General features: G+C 34.8%; 1 protein-coding gene across 1 annotated transcript; it reads left to right on the forward strand.

Moving 5' to 3' along the window:
* Positions 1–21,097: 21,097 nt before the first annotated feature.
* Positions 21,098–22,542, forward strand: LOC131065344 (putative UDP-rhamnose:rhamnosyltransferase 1). The gene has a single exon (XM_057999834.2). It carries the CDS (start codon positions 21,098–21,100, stop codon positions 22,457–22,459), a length of 1,362 nt encoding a protein of 453 aa, XP_057855817.2. The 3' UTR covers positions 22,460–22,542.
* The last annotated feature ends 307 nt before the right edge of the window (positions 22,543–22,849 follow it).

Below are 22,849 nucleotides of genomic sequence, written 5' to 3' on the forward strand. Positions count from 1 at the left end.
CGTCCTGCACAGTCCTCCACTGCCCACCCCCGATGCCCTACACACACAACCACTCACGAGCTAAGGCATCAGTGTCGTAGCTCGACCCTTTGCAACCTCCCGCACGCATGTTGCCATCCTCTGTTATCCCTCCTTCCCTTCTACCTCAACCTTAGAGAGTGTTAAAACTGATAAAGTACGCTAATTTTCTAGATCTGAGCAGAAAAATAAAGTCAATTCCATCTCCTGAAATTTCAAGAAAAAAGTTGAGAACTGTAGCGGAAACACACACGGTTTGACCAAATTTTTTTTTATTATGATTTTAACACGGAATCCAAAAAATAGCCGATTTGGAGATGTCTAGATCGGTCAAAATTGCAGTCAAAGGGCGAAATTGAAAAGATCTTAAAAATTAGGGTTGTATGATTTAACCACTAAATTTTTAGAAGAAAGAGATAGATTTGAGTTGCAACTTTGAAATAGAAATCAGATATTAAATAAGGAATTAAAATTTTACAACTCGCAAGCTTAATTTTCTTAAAATGAAAATTTAGGGTTTTTATGCAATTAGCCTCTAAAATTTGCAAATAGATCAAACTTGAAAATGAAAATTTAAAATTCAAATTGCAATTAAATAGATCTAATAATGAGAAATCAAAATTAATGTGTAAGACGTCAGGTTCACCAAAATGTAAAGTGGAAAATTGGATCCTAGTGACTCCCCACCTAGGAGAGAGAAAGGAAGCCACTAGGATGATTTTCACTTGGGAAGAACTTCACATTCAAAAGAGGGGTTAAATCCACTAGATCCAAATCCAAGGGAAACAAGGATGTGAATTCTGAGTGGATTGCAAGTGGTGGATGTGTGATTTACCCTCTTTTGTAAATGAGAAATTTGACTTATTAACTATGTGGAAAAGAGAGAGGAAATGACTGAAATGAGGTGCTACCAGTTTGGGATCATGTTGTACCTCTGGATCTGAGCTAATTAAAGTGACGTGGATCTGCCCTGCAAATTTGGAGAAAAGTCATCGGGACCATGGCAGGAATGTACATGGTTCATCACAAAATCTGCGAAATGAAAAGGTTCTTCTGTCTCTGCAAATGAAGCCCAAACCTACAATTATAGTTGCACACCTGCAGCCTACACAAAGAAAAGAGAATAAAGGGGGGTTGTGGATAGGGGTTCGCCTTAGTTAAACCCCAGTCAAGGAATCAACGTAGAAAGAAAGTAATTGCAAATTCTTGAATGTAAACAATGGAGATGTATACCTTGTAGATCTATAACTTGTTGATGATGATTGCTTTGCTTTTTGAATGTAACCACAAATATTGCATGAAATGGCATGTAACATGACAAAACCCTAACACACACATGCTTGCAAATAAATGTTGCAATGTTGCTCCAATGGATGATAGAAGATGACTTGAATGCTTGAATGCTTGATGATGACCTTGAAATCTTGTGTCTTCTCCTTATGCTCTCTATTTCTCCTTTCGTTTTTCATCTATCCCTGAATGAGGGTATTGAATTCCCTTTTATTCATGCCTCAAGGATTAAATTTCAATCACCAAAGGCCAACAAAGAGGAATAACAAACCCCAAAGACAAGAAATGTATAGGAGATAGGGCAACCCACAAATAGGACCACCCTAAGAGGTGGGGACAGGAGTGCCATGCCACTGTCGTGCCCTATTTTGGGGCTCGGACAGGGTCTAAAGTAGACACAAGACATGAACGAGGAAGAGAGAAGGGTTGGAAATATAGAAATAGGTCCTAGTTAGGGAAGGAGATGTTGTCGCCAAGGTGAGGACCCCAAATGTGGATAAAATTGTAGGGGTCACAATTTTATGACATTACAGAAGCAAGGTATTTTCATCACACTGTCCAAATATGTGAAAGAAGTGTTAAGAACTTTTGGAATGGGAGACTTTGATTTAAAGGCCTATATAGATGTATACTGCGCAGACAATGTTGATGATAGGAAGAGTACAATCGGAGGAGCATTTTTTCTTGGAGGCAGAATAGTGTCTTGGAGCAGCAAGAAACATAGTTGTATCTCTCAATCAACCGCAAAAGCTTAATATGTTGCAGCATATATGAATTGTACCCAAGCAATCTGGATAAAACACATTTTGGAAGGTTTCAAGTTCAAGATATCAGAACCGGTAAGGATTTTCTGTGACAACACAAGTGCTATAAACATTTCAAAGAACCAAGTGTTGCATGCTAGGACAAAGCATATTGAGTTGAAGTATCATTTCTTGAGAGAGAAAGTGCAAAGTAAAGATGTGTCACTGGAGCATGTATCTACAAGAGAATAGCTAGTCGATATCTTTACTAAACCTCTACCTAAGGCTACTTTTGAGTATCTTAGAGGTAAGTTAGGGGTTGTACGCCTACATTAAGTCAATTAAGAAGATGTGGAAGACATCAATCTTGGAGCCTATTGAAAATCTTGATGAAGGATTGGTGTTGAGTGGAGCTACTCCACAAGGGGAGCAGCTAGTTGCAGAGTGGTGAAGCATGAAACTATATGGTTAACCTTCACTTTTGCATTGTTGTCAAAGGGGGAGAAGAACTGTATGATTGATAGCCAAGTACCGGGTGAAGACATGAAGATACAGTTGAAGGAGAGTATATGATGGAAAAATGTTAACCAGGAATCCTATGCCTATGCATGTGTTTTACTCTCAATCATCACAATTAATGGGTATTGATATTTGTATTGCCATCAATGTCAAAGGGGGAGATTGTTAGCATTGCATGACTATTGCATTGATGAGGTTTAGTATTGTCATTGATGTCAATAGTATCCGGTAATGAAGTTGTATTGCAACCGATATTGATGTAGCAAACCAACCGGTAGTAAAACATTGAAGGAAACCGGTATTGGTATTATTATTGAAGCAGAGTGATCAACCAGTAACCCTAACCAGTTGATAAGAAGAACCCTAATTGATGGAGCTTGGAGAATCGGTTGTAATGATCTATGACCGAATGATGATCAGAGATGAAGATGCCACATAAACATGATGCACATGATGAGTTTCAAAGTGGTTTTGGCACGTGAAGATAATTTTTTATCTTGGGAATGATCAAATGCATAACATGAAGTGAAAAATGCATGATGAGTTATAGGATCCAATGTGCAGTGATCCAGGAGTGGTTCGAGTTGTCTAGAACAATGTGTAGTTTATTGCTATGTAATCTAACGGTCATGTTTGAACCAATATGTTTGTAATATCTATGATATTTGTAGCTTTTGTGTTATGTTACCGACCTATTGTATTTGCTTATAAGGTTGATGAATTGTTTTGTAATTGTGTTGGAGAGTTTGGTTAAGTGTGATTGTTTCTAAACCAGAAGGTGTGTCTATAGAATGTTGTGAAGGCAGCTAGGAGCAGAATAGGATCTAATTAAGCAAGGAAGTGTTATTTCCAGATCAACAAAGAACCTATTGTTCTCTAACCAGTACAATAGTTAAATCCCCTAACCGGGTAAGATTTAATAGGATTCTTATTTAAATCCTCTAACTAGGTGATCCATTAGCTTAGATTTGAAATCCTCCACTGAGGTTTCCTTTAATGGGGTATTGCCTTTAACTAGGTATTGTAGTCAATCCCTTAACTGGGTGGTCCTTAATCAGATCTATTCTTAATAGGACATTATTGTATAAGCTTCTAACAAGGCTTGGCTCCTAACAAGGTGAACTTCAGACAAGTTTAGAAAACTTGTGGGTATTCATCCCCACCGTGGTTTTTCCCATTTGGGTTTCCACGTGAAAAATCGTTGTGTCAAGTGGTGAATGTTTTTGTGGATGTGTTTTTGATATGGTTGATTTGAATAACTGATAAATCCACTTAGAAATGTTTAGATGACCGAATGTGTTTTAAAATGAGTTATTACTGATATTAGTGAAGTGGTTTAATGGTTTGGATAAATGGTATTTGAGTTTTAGATCTATTATATTGTATCATTGATGTTTTCGTCAACTGGTAAAGTTTGACAGTGTAGTTGCAGTTTTTGATATAGTGACTAAACCTGTTAGTTTAGTGATTAGTTTCTGAGTTGAAAGTTTGTGTGGTGAAAGTTTAGTTCATTTTCTATCTTCTCATTCACCCCCGCCCCCCCACTTCTTAGTAGTTTACCGGATCCTTATAGTTTCATCATATTATCAATTATGATTTGATTGTGGTTAGGGTGGTTAGACAGACACTGGCTTCTTCTCTTTTACCTGAAATTTTAGCACTACTGCCTTGAAATTTCAAATTTTTCTCAAACAGATTTTTTTTTCTCAAAAAATAACTAGTAGCTTAGAAACTACATTCAATTATCTATATATTCTTTTCTTACATAATTTTAAAATTATCTATATAACTTATTCAAATTTTTACATCAAGTTCCTAACTCTATTTTTCTATTTTTCATTGTCATTTAAGGGCCTATTTGGCCAACCATTATCCTGCACATACTCCGATAAATAAGATTCTCTTTATATATTATATTGTGTAAATATCTTAGCCTTTATTGGGAAAATTCCTTTGAAATATATGAGTATACATATATTTGTTGGCCCTCTCAATTTCCTTTCAATGGTAGAAGATTCTTGATCATTTAAGGATTATATTTAACAACTAGAATTATTTTGGGTTTTCATTTTATGATCTCATATTACTCATTTGAATATATTTTTTAGGCCCTTTTAATTGATAAGTCTATTATTATTTTAGTCTTGAAGAGGTTTTTATGGACTTCAATTCTATCACTAGGAAATTTTTGTTATCTACAAATTTTGAACTCAAGAGTAAAATGTCATTAATTGGGATATGATTTGTTGGCCAAAACAACATTTTGGTCTTGGACTACGATAAGGTTAATTGAATAGTCAATCTTAACTGACTAGAACCTATTTGAAGGTATAGATAGAAAATTCACCCTTGAGAAAATATTCTTAAATCTTCATAGGTGTTTTTGATGAGGTTCTAAGATTTGATTTGATAGAAAAGTTTATTTGAGTTGTAATAATCTCAAAGACAAGTACTTCCCTTGTTAGGAAGAGAATATTCTAGATAGTGAATTGTTGTGATAAAGCTCTCTTTTCAACTAGTTTATGGGATCTCCACTCTCATACTCCTTCCACTACTTTTCTTGATCACTTGAAGAATATTTTTTCAGAGACTAGTTGGTCTAAGATTGTTTTTGATAAACATAAATGGGTTTTACATGGACTCGAAACCAAGAGTTTTACAAAAACTAGCCATCATCCAACCAAATAGAAACCAACAACAAAATAAGGGAACACCCCAGGCTGAGCTCAAAAGAAAAAAGAAACAACAAGAAACAAAACAAAGCACAGACAAACACTCAATTAAGCGAGTGCACCAGCTCCTTATTCTTCTGGATGGTAACCTTGTTGATTTCCTCCAAGTCCTCCATATTGAACCTGGAGGTACTCTTATTGTTGCTCCTGCTTCTGGTCCTGGAACTAGGGCTCGTAGTTTTATTGAGACCCACAATAGAGTCTTCACCGCCCAGTTCTTTCTTTCTATTACTATCACTAGGATAATCATTGTCAATATGATTGGATTTGTATTCCACCACCATGGCATTGATCTTTTCCATCTCCTCCATACTATTTCTCATGGCCTCCTTGCTTATGTCTACCAGATTCTTAAGGTTATTCTTGATCTCCTCCATAGACTGCTCAACCTTCTCAATTATTTGCTCATGATTACATTTCATAACCTCCACATCATGGGAAAGCTTCTGGGTCATGATCATGAGCTTCTTCATTTTGTTAGGCTCAAGCGAATCAGTGAAGATATCAATTATATCCTTAATCCCCTCTTTGAGAGTATCAATCTCCTTCCCCACCCACTTCCAACAGTTCTCCTAGCTTCTAGTCGCTTCCATCACCAGATTCATCAGAGTACTTTCCTTCTGTAAGCCACTATCCATATCTTTAGGCAAAGTCCCCTGCTTCTCCTTTAGGACATAAAGAGGAATGTCCAATTTCATTTCCTTGTCCAAGGTCTTGGGACCATAGTCTTTAGTAACCAACTTCTTCTTTTTGGAATAAGGCTTAGTTTGAGAAACCATCTTGCTAGTCGATTTATATTTACTTGCAGCCCATCTGGGGGGGTTCATGCTACTATGGGTTCCAGGAGTGACCAACATCTCACCCTCTTCAACCGACTTGTAATCAGGGTAAACAAGAGGTTTGGCGTTCCACTATCCTCCATCTCAAAATTTCTATCAGAGACATCTTGAACTTCAGTATTAGGGATTTGGCCTTTCTCAGAGAAAGAGAACACAACTTCATGGGCTTTGGCATACTCCATAATGAGCACAATAAGCCCTTCATGGAGGACCGGATTATTCTGATTCTCGGCATGTTTTTCTAGACTATTCTCCAAAGAAGAAACTAGATAGAATGGAATCGAAATACCTTTGTCATGCCTAAAGTGATTTAGGATGGTAAAATGATAAAAAAAGATACTGGCATATATCTACCATCAAGTGTAATGTACCTCATAATGAATTTGGCCATATCCACCCAAGGAGCCATAAGGTCCTTTCTATTGTATCCACCATCCACCATTTTATTAACTCTTAAACGCTCCTTATCTTTATCAAAAAAAATTCCCATTGTCTTCCTCCCCTGTTTTTCTATCTCTATAAAACCTTCAGCCATTCAAAGCCAAACCCGTAACCATAGCCACCAGGGTTTCATCCACCTGAAATTTAGCACCATAAGCCCTCAAAACCCCTTTCTTCTACCCATTGACAAACATTTCCATGAGAAAAGGAGAAGGGCCATGGACTCTTTCCAAGAAGGGAACCATTCCCCCATCTTCAATTTCCTGCCACACCTTATTTTTCTTCAATTTATCAAAAGTGGGTTGTTCCTGCCTATTCTTTTCCCCACCCATAATGGTCTGGGTCGCCAAACAGAAGTAGGAAATGGGCCACACAAGACAAGTCTCCAAACAAAAGAAGGACAAGGGCCACACTAGAAGATAGAAAATCCAGGCACAAGGGAAGTTTCTAGATCTTCAAATAGGGAAATCGAAAGGAAACCAATTCCCCAACACCTTAATCAAATCATTATTGTTCTTCATTAATTACCACAATTAGAAATGGTATCATCATATGCTAGGTCGCACAAGTTTTTTGGGAAAGAGTCTCGATTGCTCCACCATTTTGCTGTCACGTAGCCCACTGCCATATTGGCCAATAAATCTGTCGCTTTATTGTCTTCACGAAAAACATGAGAGATCTTGAATTCATCCATCTCTTTAATCATATCACAATACTCTTTGATCAAGTTGGCAATAGTCTAGCTAGGATCTGTATGCCCATTCAAACAATTGATAATGTTAAGTGACTGAGGTTCTAGCTAGACCTTTCTAAATCCTTCCCTTTTAGCCATGTGTATCCCTAAATGGACAGCACTGGCCTCCGCAAAATGGTTGGATTGGGTAGTTGGTCTAATATTGTTGATTTTAAGGAGTAAGATTAATTGTTGTATAATTTTTTTTCTCACTAGAAATATGTAAGTAGTTCTCTAATGGGTGGAGACTGTGAATCTTGAGTAGCTCTCAATTCTATTTTTCATGATCAAAATTGCTCTTATTTTCAAAAGAAGGATACTCTAGCTTAGGATTTTTCTCCTAAAGGAGTTTACTTTATTTATAGTTCTTATTTATTGTTAGATATTCAAAGAATCGCTAGGAGGATTTCCTTAGTGTAAAAAGATTTGGAATAATTTTTTTAGACAAAAAATAATTTCTTTGTTTGCCTTCTTCATCAAATTAAATATCTTACTAGGGATGCTATTAAAAATCAGGGATTTGAATATTCTCTAAGTGAGGTTTTTGTGTACTCAATAAGAAATATTATCTTCATATATTTTTTCAATGTCTATTTTCTATGGATATTTTTGTACGAGGTTGTCATTTCAAGAAATATCATTTTCTTTAAACAACATATTTTCTAACTTTTGGGCTCAACTAGGTCAAACCCCTATTTTTACATCTTTATTACTAGTGGCTTGAGATATTGGTCATTTCTTTCTTCTATTTAAAATTTTGTTTGAGAGGAATCATCAAAAATTTTAACGAAATCACAATATATTGAGTATGTTTGGTAAAAGGATTTATATCAATATAATACTCTTTCTACTAAGTGTTCTTTTGATTAGGTCCTTATTCCCTTTGATGTAATTATTTTCAATAATTTTTATGTGGATAACTTCCTTTCTTCTACTTCTCCCAGGTCTCATACCAATCCTTTTATTAAGGTTAACAGATTTGGACATTGATCACATCCTCTAAAATATGTTTTCAAAGTCAGGAATGATGGTTCGTTTATGGGTAATCCTAGACTAGGTATAACTGGTGATATTGGACGGTGATATTGCAAGATCAATTTGTTTATTTTTTCTTTATGGTTATAAGATTTGGTACTAATAATAAAATGGAAACCAAGATCGATTCTATTTTTTCTTTGAATAAAGCATCTAAATTAGATTGGAAATATTTTATTTGTTTGATCTAGACTTTGTGATTTTAGTTTGTCTTCTAAAAACAATAATTATGATAGTTCTTCTTGGAATTTGGCTTCTTAGGTTGACCAAAATTCATTAATTCACTCACTTTAGTTCCATCACCCTTGCTCACATTCCTTAGGATTGGAAATCAGTTGTTGATTCCTTAGCAAAATGGGTATCTAAGGTTCCTTGAGGGTGGAATTAATTTTGATTGCGATTATTTATCCCCTAATTGGGATACTCACTTTTTCCTTATAAAAAAAGATGATAGTGGTTGATCATTATGATTATTTCATAATTAATTCTATATATAGGTTCATGGCATGATCAATTTTTCAAATACCTCTTTGGATTTTCCTCATCATATTTAATATGATTTTCATTGTTGTTTCAAATTCTTTTATAATCTCTTTGGACATCTTGATTAAAATAGTTTTATCCTTTTTGCTAAAAATCATCCTATTCAATTTGTTACTTAAAATCAAAAGATTTGCAAACATGATCAATACAAATGATATTGATTAGATAATACTATTTTAAAATAATTTGTAATTTTAAGAATAGGTATCACAATCATTGCCTCATACATTTTTTATCACCTTCTTTCATGCCCACTTTTTAACCATGTGAACATGAAACAACACTAACAATTTTTTTTTAAACTTTAACACGAATACATGATATTTCAATGGAAATGAACTTCCCAAAACGTACACACTTAATAAACACAACAAAACATAAATTAGTTACACCTTAGTTTACTATTTTTCCAAATTTCTTTTTAACTACAACAAAATATAGTATACACTTCGAGCAATAGTAGCAAATAACAAGTTACCATTTCAAATAGGATTAACTAATAGATATTAAATTAATGCTTCCTTTGGTTTCCAAGACAATATACCTCCTTCTTACCCAAGTTTCTCTTGCATTCTTTTGTGATGGGATTGCCTTGCCTGCTATACCTGCACTTGCAAGTTGTCTACTTCCCTACATGTTCAACACAAGGTCAAAGGATTATTAGACACATGATCTTCATAACAAATCATATCATTACTTTAACTAGATCAATCCTACAATAGATAACTATTAATTTTATAAAGATGAATAAGGCATGCATAATAATAGGAAGGTGTGGTAAGATCAATCAAACTCAAAGAGCAAGACCTAAGGGTCAGGCGTAATGTATCAAGGGCTCATCACAAATGGCCTTGCCTACGTGAAGGCACAGAGACTTCGTAGTTCATAAAATAATTTAAATCCCATCTATTTTGATGGTAAAAGAGTGGGTATGCAACCATTTCTAGGTTCCAATTCCCCAGACAATTTTCTCATCGGCTGCCACTCACCTAGGTGAAACAGAGACGAAATCTCTAGCCAATTTTTTTTATAAAGGGCTCACACAACGTATTCTCATAGGTTTCTCCAAGGACATACACAAAGGTTCCCAACAGATAACAAGTCTTAAAGAACCAAATTCCAACTCAACTTACATCCAACACCTAACTAGTTCATGGGGACCATATATAGCTAAAAGAGAAAGCACCAATTGTACCATTGCCTCATTTTAGCTTAATTTTTCTTTCATCAATATTTTACTCTAGGTATTAAGCTTACTTGACTCAATAATAGAGATCTCAAGCTAAATTTTATCATATCCTTAAGTTTTCAGGAAGAGTAGACCCTATGGGGTCTTTACGTAACCTATACTATCCAATACTTGTTATGATACAAGACATCAACTGATGTGTTCTACAAAAAAGTCATAATCCGACTCCTTTAGGAAATCAAATTAAGCCAACATAGTAAGAGAGAATTACTAGACTGAATTTCATAAAAATAAGCTCATTTAGATAATTGGTGCATGAACTTAAATCCACAGACAAAACTAATTTGTAGAAGTGTCTAAATTGAAGGTGGTCCAATCCACATGGACAACCTATAATCTAGTGTATACCATGTGTGATCATTTTTTTGTTTTTACAAGAAAACATAATAAAATAAATTTTAAATTCAAATTTATCAACCCAATAAATTTCCATTTACAATAAAGCCTCCTCTTTTTTATGTAATTATTGATCATAATGCACATTAGAACACTTTGCCAACACCCTCAAAATAGATAAATTCTAGATTATCCTATCACCATAAATGAGTTACACCTATCATGAAAAAATCCCATATTTAATCCTAAAGGAGTATTACAACCCACCATCAACTTGAGGAATTACTTTCTAAAATATTCTTAATGAATCTTCAAGCATATATTAATAAGAATATCTTCAACAAAGTTCAAGAGTCACTCGTGTTATTAATCCATACAATTATAGCAGAATTCAACAACCTTTGCCAGCATCCTCCTTGCTAGCGATAAAAGGGAGCTTTTTTAAAAAACGCATGGACATCCATCAAAGCCTAATAAAGTTGGAGTCTGTCACAGTTAAAACCTCCAAAAATGCTCTGGTAGATACGTATAATAAATTTGGAATCACAGGCAAGGCATGTGAGCTATTTTACCGGATGCCACAACTGGATGTCTCCTGGAATGTAATGAGTACGGGATTTTTCTGGGAAAATCGATTTCTATTTTTTTGTTTGAATAAAAAAATGTTTATTTTTTAAACTCTTCTGCAATTGCTATTGGCAGGCGTAAAAGCCCCATCACTCACGCCATCCCTCTCATTAAAGCATTGTCTCCCGGTCAATGTGTTAATGCCCTCCATTTCAAGCTTCTGCCATCGCTTTTAATGGATGGCTATGCCCCTGTCGTCCTCTTTACTTTTCTTGCACGTTTTATTTATTTTCCAGAATGGAAGGCCGCTGCATTCCAATGAATCTAGTGGCTTTTGCCTTGTCTAAGACTCATGGTCGCTGGAATAACAAGAGCTGCAGAAGCAGCGAAGTTCCTGCCAAAAGAGTGGCAGAACAATTTTGTTTTTGTTTGGCAGAGATTGTGTTAGAACAATTTTGTTTTGCTTGTTTTTGTTTGATCGAGATTGTGTTTGACACAACATTCACTATACTTTCTTATTCTTGCTAATGTATATACATAGCAGAACTCATTATTCTCTTAGTGCCACAATGTAACACAAGAAGTAGTTTTTCCTTCAATACTTGGATCTGTATAGGATGAAATGTATAGTATCCTCTTTTAGGCTGCAGACTTTTTAACTCCAATAATTAGCTAAAGAAAACGAGATCATTGCATATTGTTTGCATTTATTTGCATTGACATTTGGTATAACATTGGTCATCAAAGATGAAAGTGATTGATTGACATTAAAGATGCCGAACATGTGCTAAAGATCAATATGCAAACAGGCTGAAAACAGGACTATATTGTGGAAGAATCATTTGTTTTATTAAGTTGTAAAAAATATGTAAATCAGACAATCTTGAAATTAATATTTTGAAACTCACAAAAGAGGAAACTCAAACTTCTTGATGATACAAATTCTTTAATATGAGAAAAAAGAATTCAGTCAATCTAGAGTCTCAAATCAGAGATTGGACACATGACCATGTTGTTAGAGTTAATGCTTTCTTTCAAGAATAGTACACCAAACCATACTTGCTGGGTCCTCTAGGAAATAGGAGTACTAGTTGAACATTATAGAGCATCTTGGTAATCTTACACTGTATTTTCATAATTATGCTAGAAACTGTCTCACGGCTCTCTACAGTACATAATAATAGGAGTTAGAACACAGGTTACCAAAAACAGCAGAAAAACACAGTGTGGATTAAACCTACAAAAATAAAAAACAACAGCATTTAGTTCAATCATAAAGAACAATGTTTTATCAAAAAAATTCCAATGGGATGGTGTAAATTGGCAACAAAAGAGCATCCTGGGTAGTTTATGGTAGAAACAATCAGCAAATTTTTAGTACTTTCATTTGAAATAAAAAAGGATATAACACTGCACCTTGTGATTTCAGCTGACCTGACTTTATTCTCCTTAACATATCTTGTGGCAAAACTAAATATGTACATGAATCTGGAGCTGTCTGCTTCAGCCTCCCATTTAAAATTGCAGGATTCGAAGATATTGCAGATGACGATCACTTTGAACATAACTGAAAATAATGTTTTTGAAATTTCCTAAACCCTACAGATTTTGAGGTACAAATCTTAAAATAAGCTACACTGAGTTCTAATGTTTACCTAATGAAACACCCCAAAATACACAGAGAGGAAACATAGAGAGTACCGTATTGCCTGAATTATCAACAGGCTTAAATACTTTTGTACAAATAAGTATATGGTAATATCTGACTAAATCTACCATACAATAAAATAGTTTTCGAAATTGAAAATGGCAGCCTAGAAAACAACTGATCTATTTATGGAGAAAAAACAAACATGTATTTCCACTGACACGTTGCTTTGAGAAATATTAAACATTATTTGATTGTTGGTATTTGGTAAGGCCTAGATGAAAAGACAAATGTATCCACTCTACCAAAGCAAGATCCGTATGGTCTAATAAACACTATCATAAATATACTAGCTTTTAATACGAAATGGCAGCCCAGTGCCCATCTGACCTCTAGAAGAAATGGAATTGTTAACCTGCCGCTGATGTTTACCTCTGAATTTTTTTTAACTATGTGCCAATAGTTTTGAAAAGAGAAAAAGGCAAAATAACGTGCCAGTTGGTTAAGCTCTGTGTTAACATGGTATCAATAATTAAATCATAAACAATACGAAATAAACAATCGATCATCAACGAATATGAAATTTAGAAAGAAATGGGATAACAAATCTAGGTGGGTGACAGACCAGAACTTTGGGTTTCCCTCTTCCGGCCATAGCCTGTCATGCAATTTCTGCATTGTAGCTAAATCAGGCAGGCGCTCCAAATCGAAAGTCTCATTGTTAGCAGAACGAGCATCCGGATTGTACACTATGGCTCTTTCCTTAACCTCTACTGGTAGAGCAAATAGTTCCTCAAGAAGGGCCTCCAAATCTTTGAGAAGATCCAACGGAACTCCATGGTTGACAATGGTGAAACATCCATTCTTTTCACAGGCTTCTGGTACTGCTGCCGCCAAGTTGTGGCTATGAAATTGAGATATGTCAATCACAGGGCAAAAAAGTTCGTCGGCACTGCCTAACATACGATGCTAAGCTTTTTGGGGAATCATCATATAAATTATAGTTTACAGATCATTTTAGATCCGATCATTCCAGAGCGGGGATTTTGAGTTGTGATCATGGTACGTGGACTGTTTATACGGTGAATGCAAAATGTGTTTGTACTAGAAAAAATGGCAGTTTTTAATGCATATGCAGAGAGACAGGTGGATGAAAATTGCAACAGAGACCAGGGAACAACAGCGATGTCAGAATGAATGCCCCAAGACCTCTGTCTTCTCGCCCTCTCTTGGGTAGTCGTGCGTTCTCTCCTATAAAAAAACTGTGCACACTTCTGAATGCGTCTGTCAGCCGTCTGCAAGGCCAATCATAGGCGGCCAAAATATTTTCTATCCAAAATGCTGGTAAAAAATACGCAGGTTAATAGGTAGACCTAAGAAAATAGGAAAACATTTGCAAGGAAGTGATTTATGATTGGTTGTTTAGCATCAGGTTAATCAGACGTTAATGAAAAACCCCTCCGCTAAAGTTTCCTGCTGGCAGGAACTAATAATGGCAACCAGTGCCTTTAAATCTCTTACGCCTTAGCTCTCCAACGAGTAGTATTTATTTGAACAATTTTATATATATTTATGAAGTCATTCCCTACATTAAGATTAATGGTAAGTTTCATTCACAATGAATGTTGATTAATAAGAGATAAGAAATAATAACGGTAACTAGTAATAAAAATAAGACTATAAAATATTTTCTATTTTATTTCAAATATCTAAGAGAAAATGCATGACTTGGTGTTGACATAAATGTTGGTCAAATCTCTAGTTTTCAAGGCTATCATCTTACATGTTTAGTTATTCAAAATGATTGATGAATTTAAGATGATCTCAGCGACCAGTGTATTATTCTCTCTCCTATATCCATCTCACCTTAAATAACAAATGTTGTACTACATTATTACAAAGTTAACTATAAATTCATATTGCTAACACACCATTTACATATTGGGTAAAATTCACCACCTATAATTATTATTACTTTGCTAACTCTTAGCTTCAAGTTTGCCATTTCTTTTTTGACATAAGCATATCGAATATTTATGAAGTGAAGCAAAGATCTATGATTTTTGGTCATACCTGTACAACTTGACCCTGTGAGCATGTGGGTATGACTTCCTTAGCGAACAAGTTATCATGAATCATAAGTCGAAACACAATTCACTCGCACTTGCATTAGCCCTTCTTTCCTTTTTTATAAGATCTAATGTCTCCCACCATCTCCACAATGGTCAATCCATTATCCAATATGAAAACTAAAGGCAATCCTTATAACTTATGCAAAATATATTTAAATTAATTAAGGTATGAAACTAAACTATAAATGAAACCATTCTAATTTTGTCTATCTAAAAAGTTTAAACTTAACAATGTCATTCCATTTGTTAATAAAGAAAAAAGTAAATTATGCTCAACATAACAACAATATGTATAAAACCATCATAATTATCATGTAATTGCATTCTCATGTAACTTTAAAAATCCAACTGCACTATTATTGTAGCAACATTGGTTCATTTATATCTTACATAAATATAATTTGGATTTACATTCTTATGGAATAAACACTTCTTAGACCACTCGTGAACCTTATTGTTAAATATAAATATAATACCTAAATATATGCACATAGTAATTTTCTTCAAATCCATTATCAGTGAGGTGGTATTAATGCTTATTATCTCATTAGTATTTGGAATTATGTATTTTATGAGGACTCATAAGGTATACAATTAACCTTCAAATGGAAAAGTGGTATACTTATTTAAATCATAACCTTAGTTAAAATGGATGACAATGTCATATAATCCCTTTCATTTTCATAAATAATTACTACTCATATAAAGGTAACTAAGCCTCAAGACTATAATCATTAGTTTGGTTTCCACACTTGCTTAATCACAATATTGTAATTTGGATCAATTGGTGGGCATCTCAAATTCTATATTTCATTATTATTATTATCCTTCCCGTTAATGATATTAACATAGATACCAAGTTCAAATGTTTTAATAATCATTATAAAGCCATTAGAATTCCCAACTCTAGAAAAGTTAGCACTTAGATATTTATTTCATTAACATCCATAACGTGGATCAGGACAATGGAATTATTTGGCTTGTATAAAATATAGAAGTATCTTCCTTCTAATTAACCATAACCATTTTAATAAGAATTTTAAAGAAAGATAAAAGGTCAATTCCAACACATATTTTGCTAAAATTAACAATAATACTTGATTTCTACTCTTAGTTTTCTTTCCAAAGTAATAGAACAAGGTAAATAAGAAAAGTACTCACCTTCTCGCCACAAGGTTTGTTTCCAACCACTCACTTCTCTCAAGTCCAAGATAGGATTACACTTAGTCAAAAATCATCAGTACAACATAGCATCCTAGCCAAAGAAGCATACACTTTTAGTCATCTTATAAAACAAGGCACCTCCATCTACTATAGGTAAAATAACCATACTTTATCCTTTTAAGCTTTTGTTCATACTAGGTTCATATTGAATGTCAACTACACCACATTGTGTTTTTAATTTTGCAATAAGTATAAAGGTTCTCAACATAATACTATTCTACGTGAGCAATATAATCATAGTTAAGGTCTAACCATAAAACATATGTTCATTCCATCATACTTGAGAAAAGAACCTCAAAGTAGCATCAAGATATAAAACATCCATGTCTAGATATAGGTGGGCATCACACCTTCACCAAACCTAGATCATATTTCCTTCTTTAACGTTCTCCTATTTATTTCTCATGTATCATTGTAATGATGGCAAAAAAGGAAGTGATGTAGGATGATCTTTGATGGCCATAATGACTTAGAGCATGAGCAAGGAGCTATATGAGGACTTAATCAATGGTTGCCTCATAAATTCATGGCCTCACATGGCCACCCAAGAGTACATTTGGCTACTCTTTCCTCACTTAACAAATTCCTACCCTAAATATCTCTACAAATTTATGATGCTATCAATTCCATAACCATAAAATCTTATGAATCTAAATCAAACTAAACCTAGGTAAACCAACTAAAAACTATCCCAAATGTAATAATGTCCAACATTCTTCCCCTTCTTACATTAATTTGAACAAGAGTGGGAACATTGCAATAATTGAACTCAAACCTTCTAAAGTCTTTGTTGAAGCATGTTCACTAATCGTTGTCGCTCACTGAGGAAGTACCAAATTGAATGCATTAGTGGATCTCCTAATTGAAGAACCTACAACCATCTACACAACATGAGAGAACATAAAAGTGGTCTTACCCTCCATGCACAATAGGACACATTTCTTCAATAAATCCACATATCCTTCGAGTGTGTCTAATACCCCCTCTAGTGTTTCACATGAGATGCCTTTCCTCAAAAATTCCACATATTCTTCGAGCATCTATAATGCCTCCTCAAGTGATATGGAAACAATCCCTATTCTATTTTACAAATCACCAACCAAACATCTACAAATGAGACACCTTTCATCAAAAAGCCTACAACTCCTTTGAGTGTATCTAATGTCTCCTCAAGTGCTCGACAAATCGTCAATTAAATGCAAGTACACTAAGTGTATCCACAAGAAAACTCACTCCCCACACCCTCCCCCTTCCCTTGTTCCTTGAAGGGACAAACATTATGCAAATCCCCCTCTTATCATCAAGGACACAAATGTGGTGCTCCTCATGCAATGAATCACCCCTTTGAAAAAAGCTAGCTTGGGATGATAAAATACTTCTTGCATCATTGCCTCCAACCTTTGATTATTCTGTTACACTTAATTAATTTGACAGGTTCTATGAGTCTTTGGAGGCCTTGTCAAGTGTAGAAACGATAGCTTCAAATGACCAACCAAGAATTAATGAAGGTCCATTCAATCCAAAACTATTTGAAACTCCATTGGAACATTGAAAGGTTCTCTAACATGTAGAATAGATTACTCTAAAAGAGCAAGCAATATTTGACATATGTCCAAAGATAAAAATGTGGACTTCAACCAATGACAAACCCATATACTAAAAAAGAAAAAAACAAATACACCCTTATTTTCCTTAGTACTACAAAATCAAAACAGAACTTCTTATAAGAGAAAGAAATATAATTGTACCCAATGCATGCCCTTGTCCTAAATAATGTGTAGGAATCATTTGAAGTGAATACTAGGGCTGTCAAACAGAAATAGATAGGTTACCTTTTACACATACTTGCCTTGTATGGTATACCGCTCTTCTCTGGCCTTTCCGTTGTCACATCACATCAACACATACAAACTACAAAGAAGAAATGGATTGTCACTGGTTAGAGTTTCAGTGCATAACTTCTCTCAAATATATTCAGAACAAACTCACACGTTTCTATATCTTCTGCAACGATCACTAACATGGGAATCACTACGGCATTTGGACTGGACTTGAGCCGAAATGTATCATCTACTTCATTACACTTATTTTATATCTTTCCATCTCAATTTCTCCAAAACTAAAATCGTTATACTTATCTGAAAATTTATTTTGCCAACTATCTAAACAAAGTCACGCCATTCTTCTGTCGTATCGAGGCATGAGCCCTCAAATTAACCACCTCCAAAAAGATTTCAACGCACAATACACACTATGGCTTCTTCTGCCTCATCGTAGACCAAAAATTGTCCCAAACTAATGCTGCCCAAACTGTTCAAATGGCGTATCTAAATCTTCCCCAGTCCAACGTAGCACTAGAGTGGCTTTAGTCTTGGTGCATTTTCAGTTTTGCAACATCTCCAATCGATGGTGACTATCCAATTGTTCACTTCCCTGTTGTCTATATGACTGTGAAATGTTTCAGAATATGAAGCCTAAACAACAATTTAAATGTCTAGATAGTTTACTTCACACTACACAGGCGTGCAAAGAGTTTGCTACATTTTTCATCTTTAATCTACGTTCTATTAAAAAATGCAGAGACATTGTTTCACTGCTCTGATGCTATACGAGAGCGCAAAAGAAAAACCACAATAGAAAATGATATTGAATCTAGATGATGAACATTACAATCTAGTTGACATTTTAAAGCCTTTGATTTTACGTGAATAACCAATAACCAGTAGTTTCATATATGTAAAATATTATTAATCTAAATTAAACCAAACCAATCTAATTTAACTAAAAACTAATCCAAATGCAATATTCTCCAACATATTAACACCAATAAAAGAGATAATTAGGTGGCCAACACCTAAGAGTTGACCCCAAGACCCTTTATTTTTATTTCCTTAAAGATAAATGTTGAGGTGTGGGAGAATTTTGAGAGGGGTGGCCAACACTTAAGACTTGACCCCAAGACCCTTTATTTCCTTAAAGAAAAATATTAAGATGTGAGAGAATTTTGAGAGGGGAGGGCTGACTCTATTCTCTAAAGTAATGAAGGGGAAAGACTATGAGCTTTTCTCGCAATTTATGAATAGTTTGAATGATGGAACGGTGCAAGTAGGGGGTGTTAGAATAGAAGTCTCTCAAGAGCGAATTGAGAAATATATAGGTCTAAGCTGTGAGGGGGAGAAGGTTCTACTTTAGATTAAGATCATGCCTATATGGAGTACATGACATCAAAATGAGTTCAATCAAGAAGATTTGTTGGCACCATGGCATGTTGTGAGCTATCAATTCATCAAATAATACTCTAGAAGGGAAGCTCTCCACTATCCATGATTACCATTTCCTGCTCTTAAATCATCTAAGGCACAAACAATTGATTAGTTTTCCTTATTTTCTATTAGTTTTCCTTCCTTTTCTATTTTTTCTTGATTGTTGCTCCTCCACTCAACCCTAACCCCTATGTAGAACACATTACCCTCTCACCAAAACTCCAATGCTCCTTGCATGGAGGGAAATAAAAATGTATTACCTTTGTTGACAATAACTCATATTCCTCCAAGGTCAAGGATTTCTAGTATTAAGTTATTAAACGTTGACTTATAATTTTATAATGGCAAGGTTATCTAGTATTAAGTGGTGATACAAGAATACACAATTGATTATATATATTATCCAACATATATATCTTTAACAAAATTATTTAAAATATATCTAGAGACCGATACCTCTTCAAATATTTTATACAATTTTATTAAAGATATATATAGTAGTTATTTCTTAATCTGGGATGTTCTTATTAGGTAACCCATCTAGCATTATGTCTAAATAGTAAGAATTACAACAAAACACTTCAATCTAGTTTTTGTCAATCAAAGATAAATAAAATGCACATAGAAAGAACAATAGTTTTAATCCATGACGTTCTTATTAGGTAAGGTATCTACGATTATGTCTAAATAGCAACTATTACAACAAAACATTTCAGTCTTTTTTTTGTCAATCAAAGATAAATAAAATGCTCATAGAAAGCACAATACTTTCCCTTTCTCCTTAAATGAACAATTAAGAATTAAATACTTATACATATAAGGTACTAGTTAATGTGGATTTTGTAGAATTATTTTTTATAAATAGGTAAAAAAGACAATGAGTTATTTTGTTGTACACAGACAATACACATCAGTAATGATTTTTTTAAAAAAGAAGTTTTAATTAATATCTTAAAAAAAGCATTAATAAAATAAAATTCTTAATGGTGAGATGATGTTATTTTGAAAGATTTAAGTTTTTTAGTCATCCATATATGTAGATTTGGTGGGATTAAATTTTTATCCCAATTAATTAAAAATTATGAGTATAGATGTTACAACATACATTTGACTATATTTACTATCTATCATATATATCTTTAATAATTATATAAAATATGTGGAGACAATATTTTTCTCTTCATATATTTTATGTAACTTTATCAAACAGATATATGCTAATAAATTGTTCATCTTAGATGTTATTATTAAATAAGTTATCTACCATTCAATTTAAAGTAAAAAACAAAGTTTCTAAGATATTATTATTAGATAAGCTATCTGTCATTCACTTTCAAGTAGAACAAAACCTTTCAATTGAATAATTGTTGGAAACCAAATATTTTACAACATAATAGAGTATTTATCACAACAGAAAACGAATACATCTCTAATATATTTATTAAAATTTATCACAACAGAAAAAAGAGACATACCTAATATATTTATTAATATTTCTTAATCTAACATATTATTAGATAAGCTATCTACCAGTATAAGAGATAAAACGAAACCTTTCAATTCAAGAGCAGTCAGTCCCAAAATAAATCACGAGAAACATTAGAGTACCTTTCAATTGAAGAGCAGTCAATCAAAAATAAATCACGAGAAACATTAGAGTACCTTTCAATTCAAGAGCAGTCAGTCAAAAATAAATAATTCATGAGAAACACGAGAGTTTCTCTTTCTTTTTAAATGAGGGATTGGGAACCGATGAATTACAGCAAATAGCCTTAATTGTAAACAATGGCAGATGATAGGCAGCTTCATGTGGTGATGTTCCCTTGGTTTGCACAAGGCCATATAACACCCTTTCTTGACCTAGCCAAGAGCCTCCTCACTTCTGGCCTCAGAATTTCCTTCGTCTCAACTCCGGCTAACATTGCACGGATTAAAAAGAAGATAGTGCCTGGAATTGAGCTAGTGGAGCTCCAATTGCCATCCGTGGACGGGCTGCCTTCAGGTGTTGAGTCCACGACAGGTTTATCTGAGATAGGAAGAACAGACTTAGTGCCGCTTCTCTTCCAAGTGATAGATCTTTGCGAGCAGCCCTTTGGAGCGCTGCTGAAACTGCTTTCCCCAGATTTTGTCATATTTGATGCGGCGCTGAGCTGGACTCCTCGGGTTGCCGACAAAATGGGCATCCCCACCATAAATTTCATGGTAGTTGGCATTGCGGCCATGAGTTTCACAATAGGACAGCACAGGCAACGACTGCCCGATATCCCAACGGCCAAGGATCTGACTGTACCACCACTCGGATTCCCCTCATTGGTTGTCCGCTTTCGAACCTTTGAAGCCCGGAAGGAAATTAAGGGCTTCACCTTCATGAACCGCCTCTCTATCTCTGTGGAGGAAAGCTGGGCAACGCTTAGCAATACTTGCCGAGAGTTGGAAGGAAAATTTGTGGACTATTTTGAAAGAAGCACCGGGCGGTTCATGTTTCCCGTGGGGATTTCCATGCCCAGCCTGCCGCCTCGGCCCGATGCAGACCGTTGCTTGGCCTGGCTGGACAGGCAACCCGCTCGTTCTGTTGTGTTTGCATGCTTCGGGAGTGAATGCCCTCTCACCGCCCAAGATCTCGCTGCTCTCCTGTTGGGGCTGGAGGAAAGTGAAATTCCGTTCCTGTGTGTTCTTTTCGGCCACGCGGGGGCTGAGTTGCACAGAGTGTCTGAGGATCGCACCCCTAGCAGAGGACTCGTGGTTACAGAGTGGGTTCCTCAATTGCACATTTTAAACCATCCTTCCACTGGAGCTTTTCTTTCACATTGTGGGTGGAATTCTGTGACAGAAGGCCTGAGGTTTGGAGTGCCTATTGTTGCTCTTCCAATCCAGTACGACCAGGGTTTAGTTGCAAGGCTAATTGCTGACGAAATGAAGATGGGAGTGGAGGTTAAAAGACACGAGGAGGATGGTTCTTTCACTAAGGAGGACGTAGCTAAAGCTGTCAGAGCTGTGATGGTGGAGGAAGAAGGCAAACGGATTAAATCCAATGTCGAGGAAATTAGCAGGGTGCTGACCAGTAACGATTGCCGAGTCCGTCGAACAAACATCAGCAACTTAGTCTCTGCGCTCAAGGACAAAACCTCCAGCAAACAAACTATTTGATAAATATGTCTACTTTTATATCTATATCTATATTTATATCTATATTCTATGCTGTCACAGTTGGTAGTTTTTACATGTTTTAGTTTCTTTTAGAGGGAAGAAAATCTATGTTTCCCTTATTGTATTCTTTTTAGTCTTTTTGAAATGCTAGAACTATTTCGTTGGACTATTAAAGTTTACATTAATAAAGTCATCTTAACTATTTGTAGTTTTTTAAGTAGTTTAATATTATTATTAATAAATAATTTGTTATTTTGTTGTAGGTTGATTGTTCAGGAAGTTATAATGGACAGGCTTTATAAAAGTCATAATGTAATACATTGAAAATCAACTCTCAATAATATTATCAGTATTTTATATTTAATACTATACAAATATATATGCTTGTTG

The sequence above is a fragment of the Cryptomeria japonica genome, chromosome 11 (genome assembly GCF_030272615.1).
Source record: "Cryptomeria japonica chromosome 11, Sugi_1.0, whole genome shotgun sequence".
Lineage (NCBI taxonomy): Eukaryota > Viridiplantae > Streptophyta > Pinopsida > Cupressales > Cupressaceae > Cryptomeria > Cryptomeria japonica.

Excerpts from the sequence above, each read along its gene's own strand:
- LOC131065344 (XM_057999834.2), top strand. The coding sequence starts at position 21,098 with ATGGCAGATGATAGGCAGCTTCATGTGGTGATGTTCCCTTGGTTTGCA.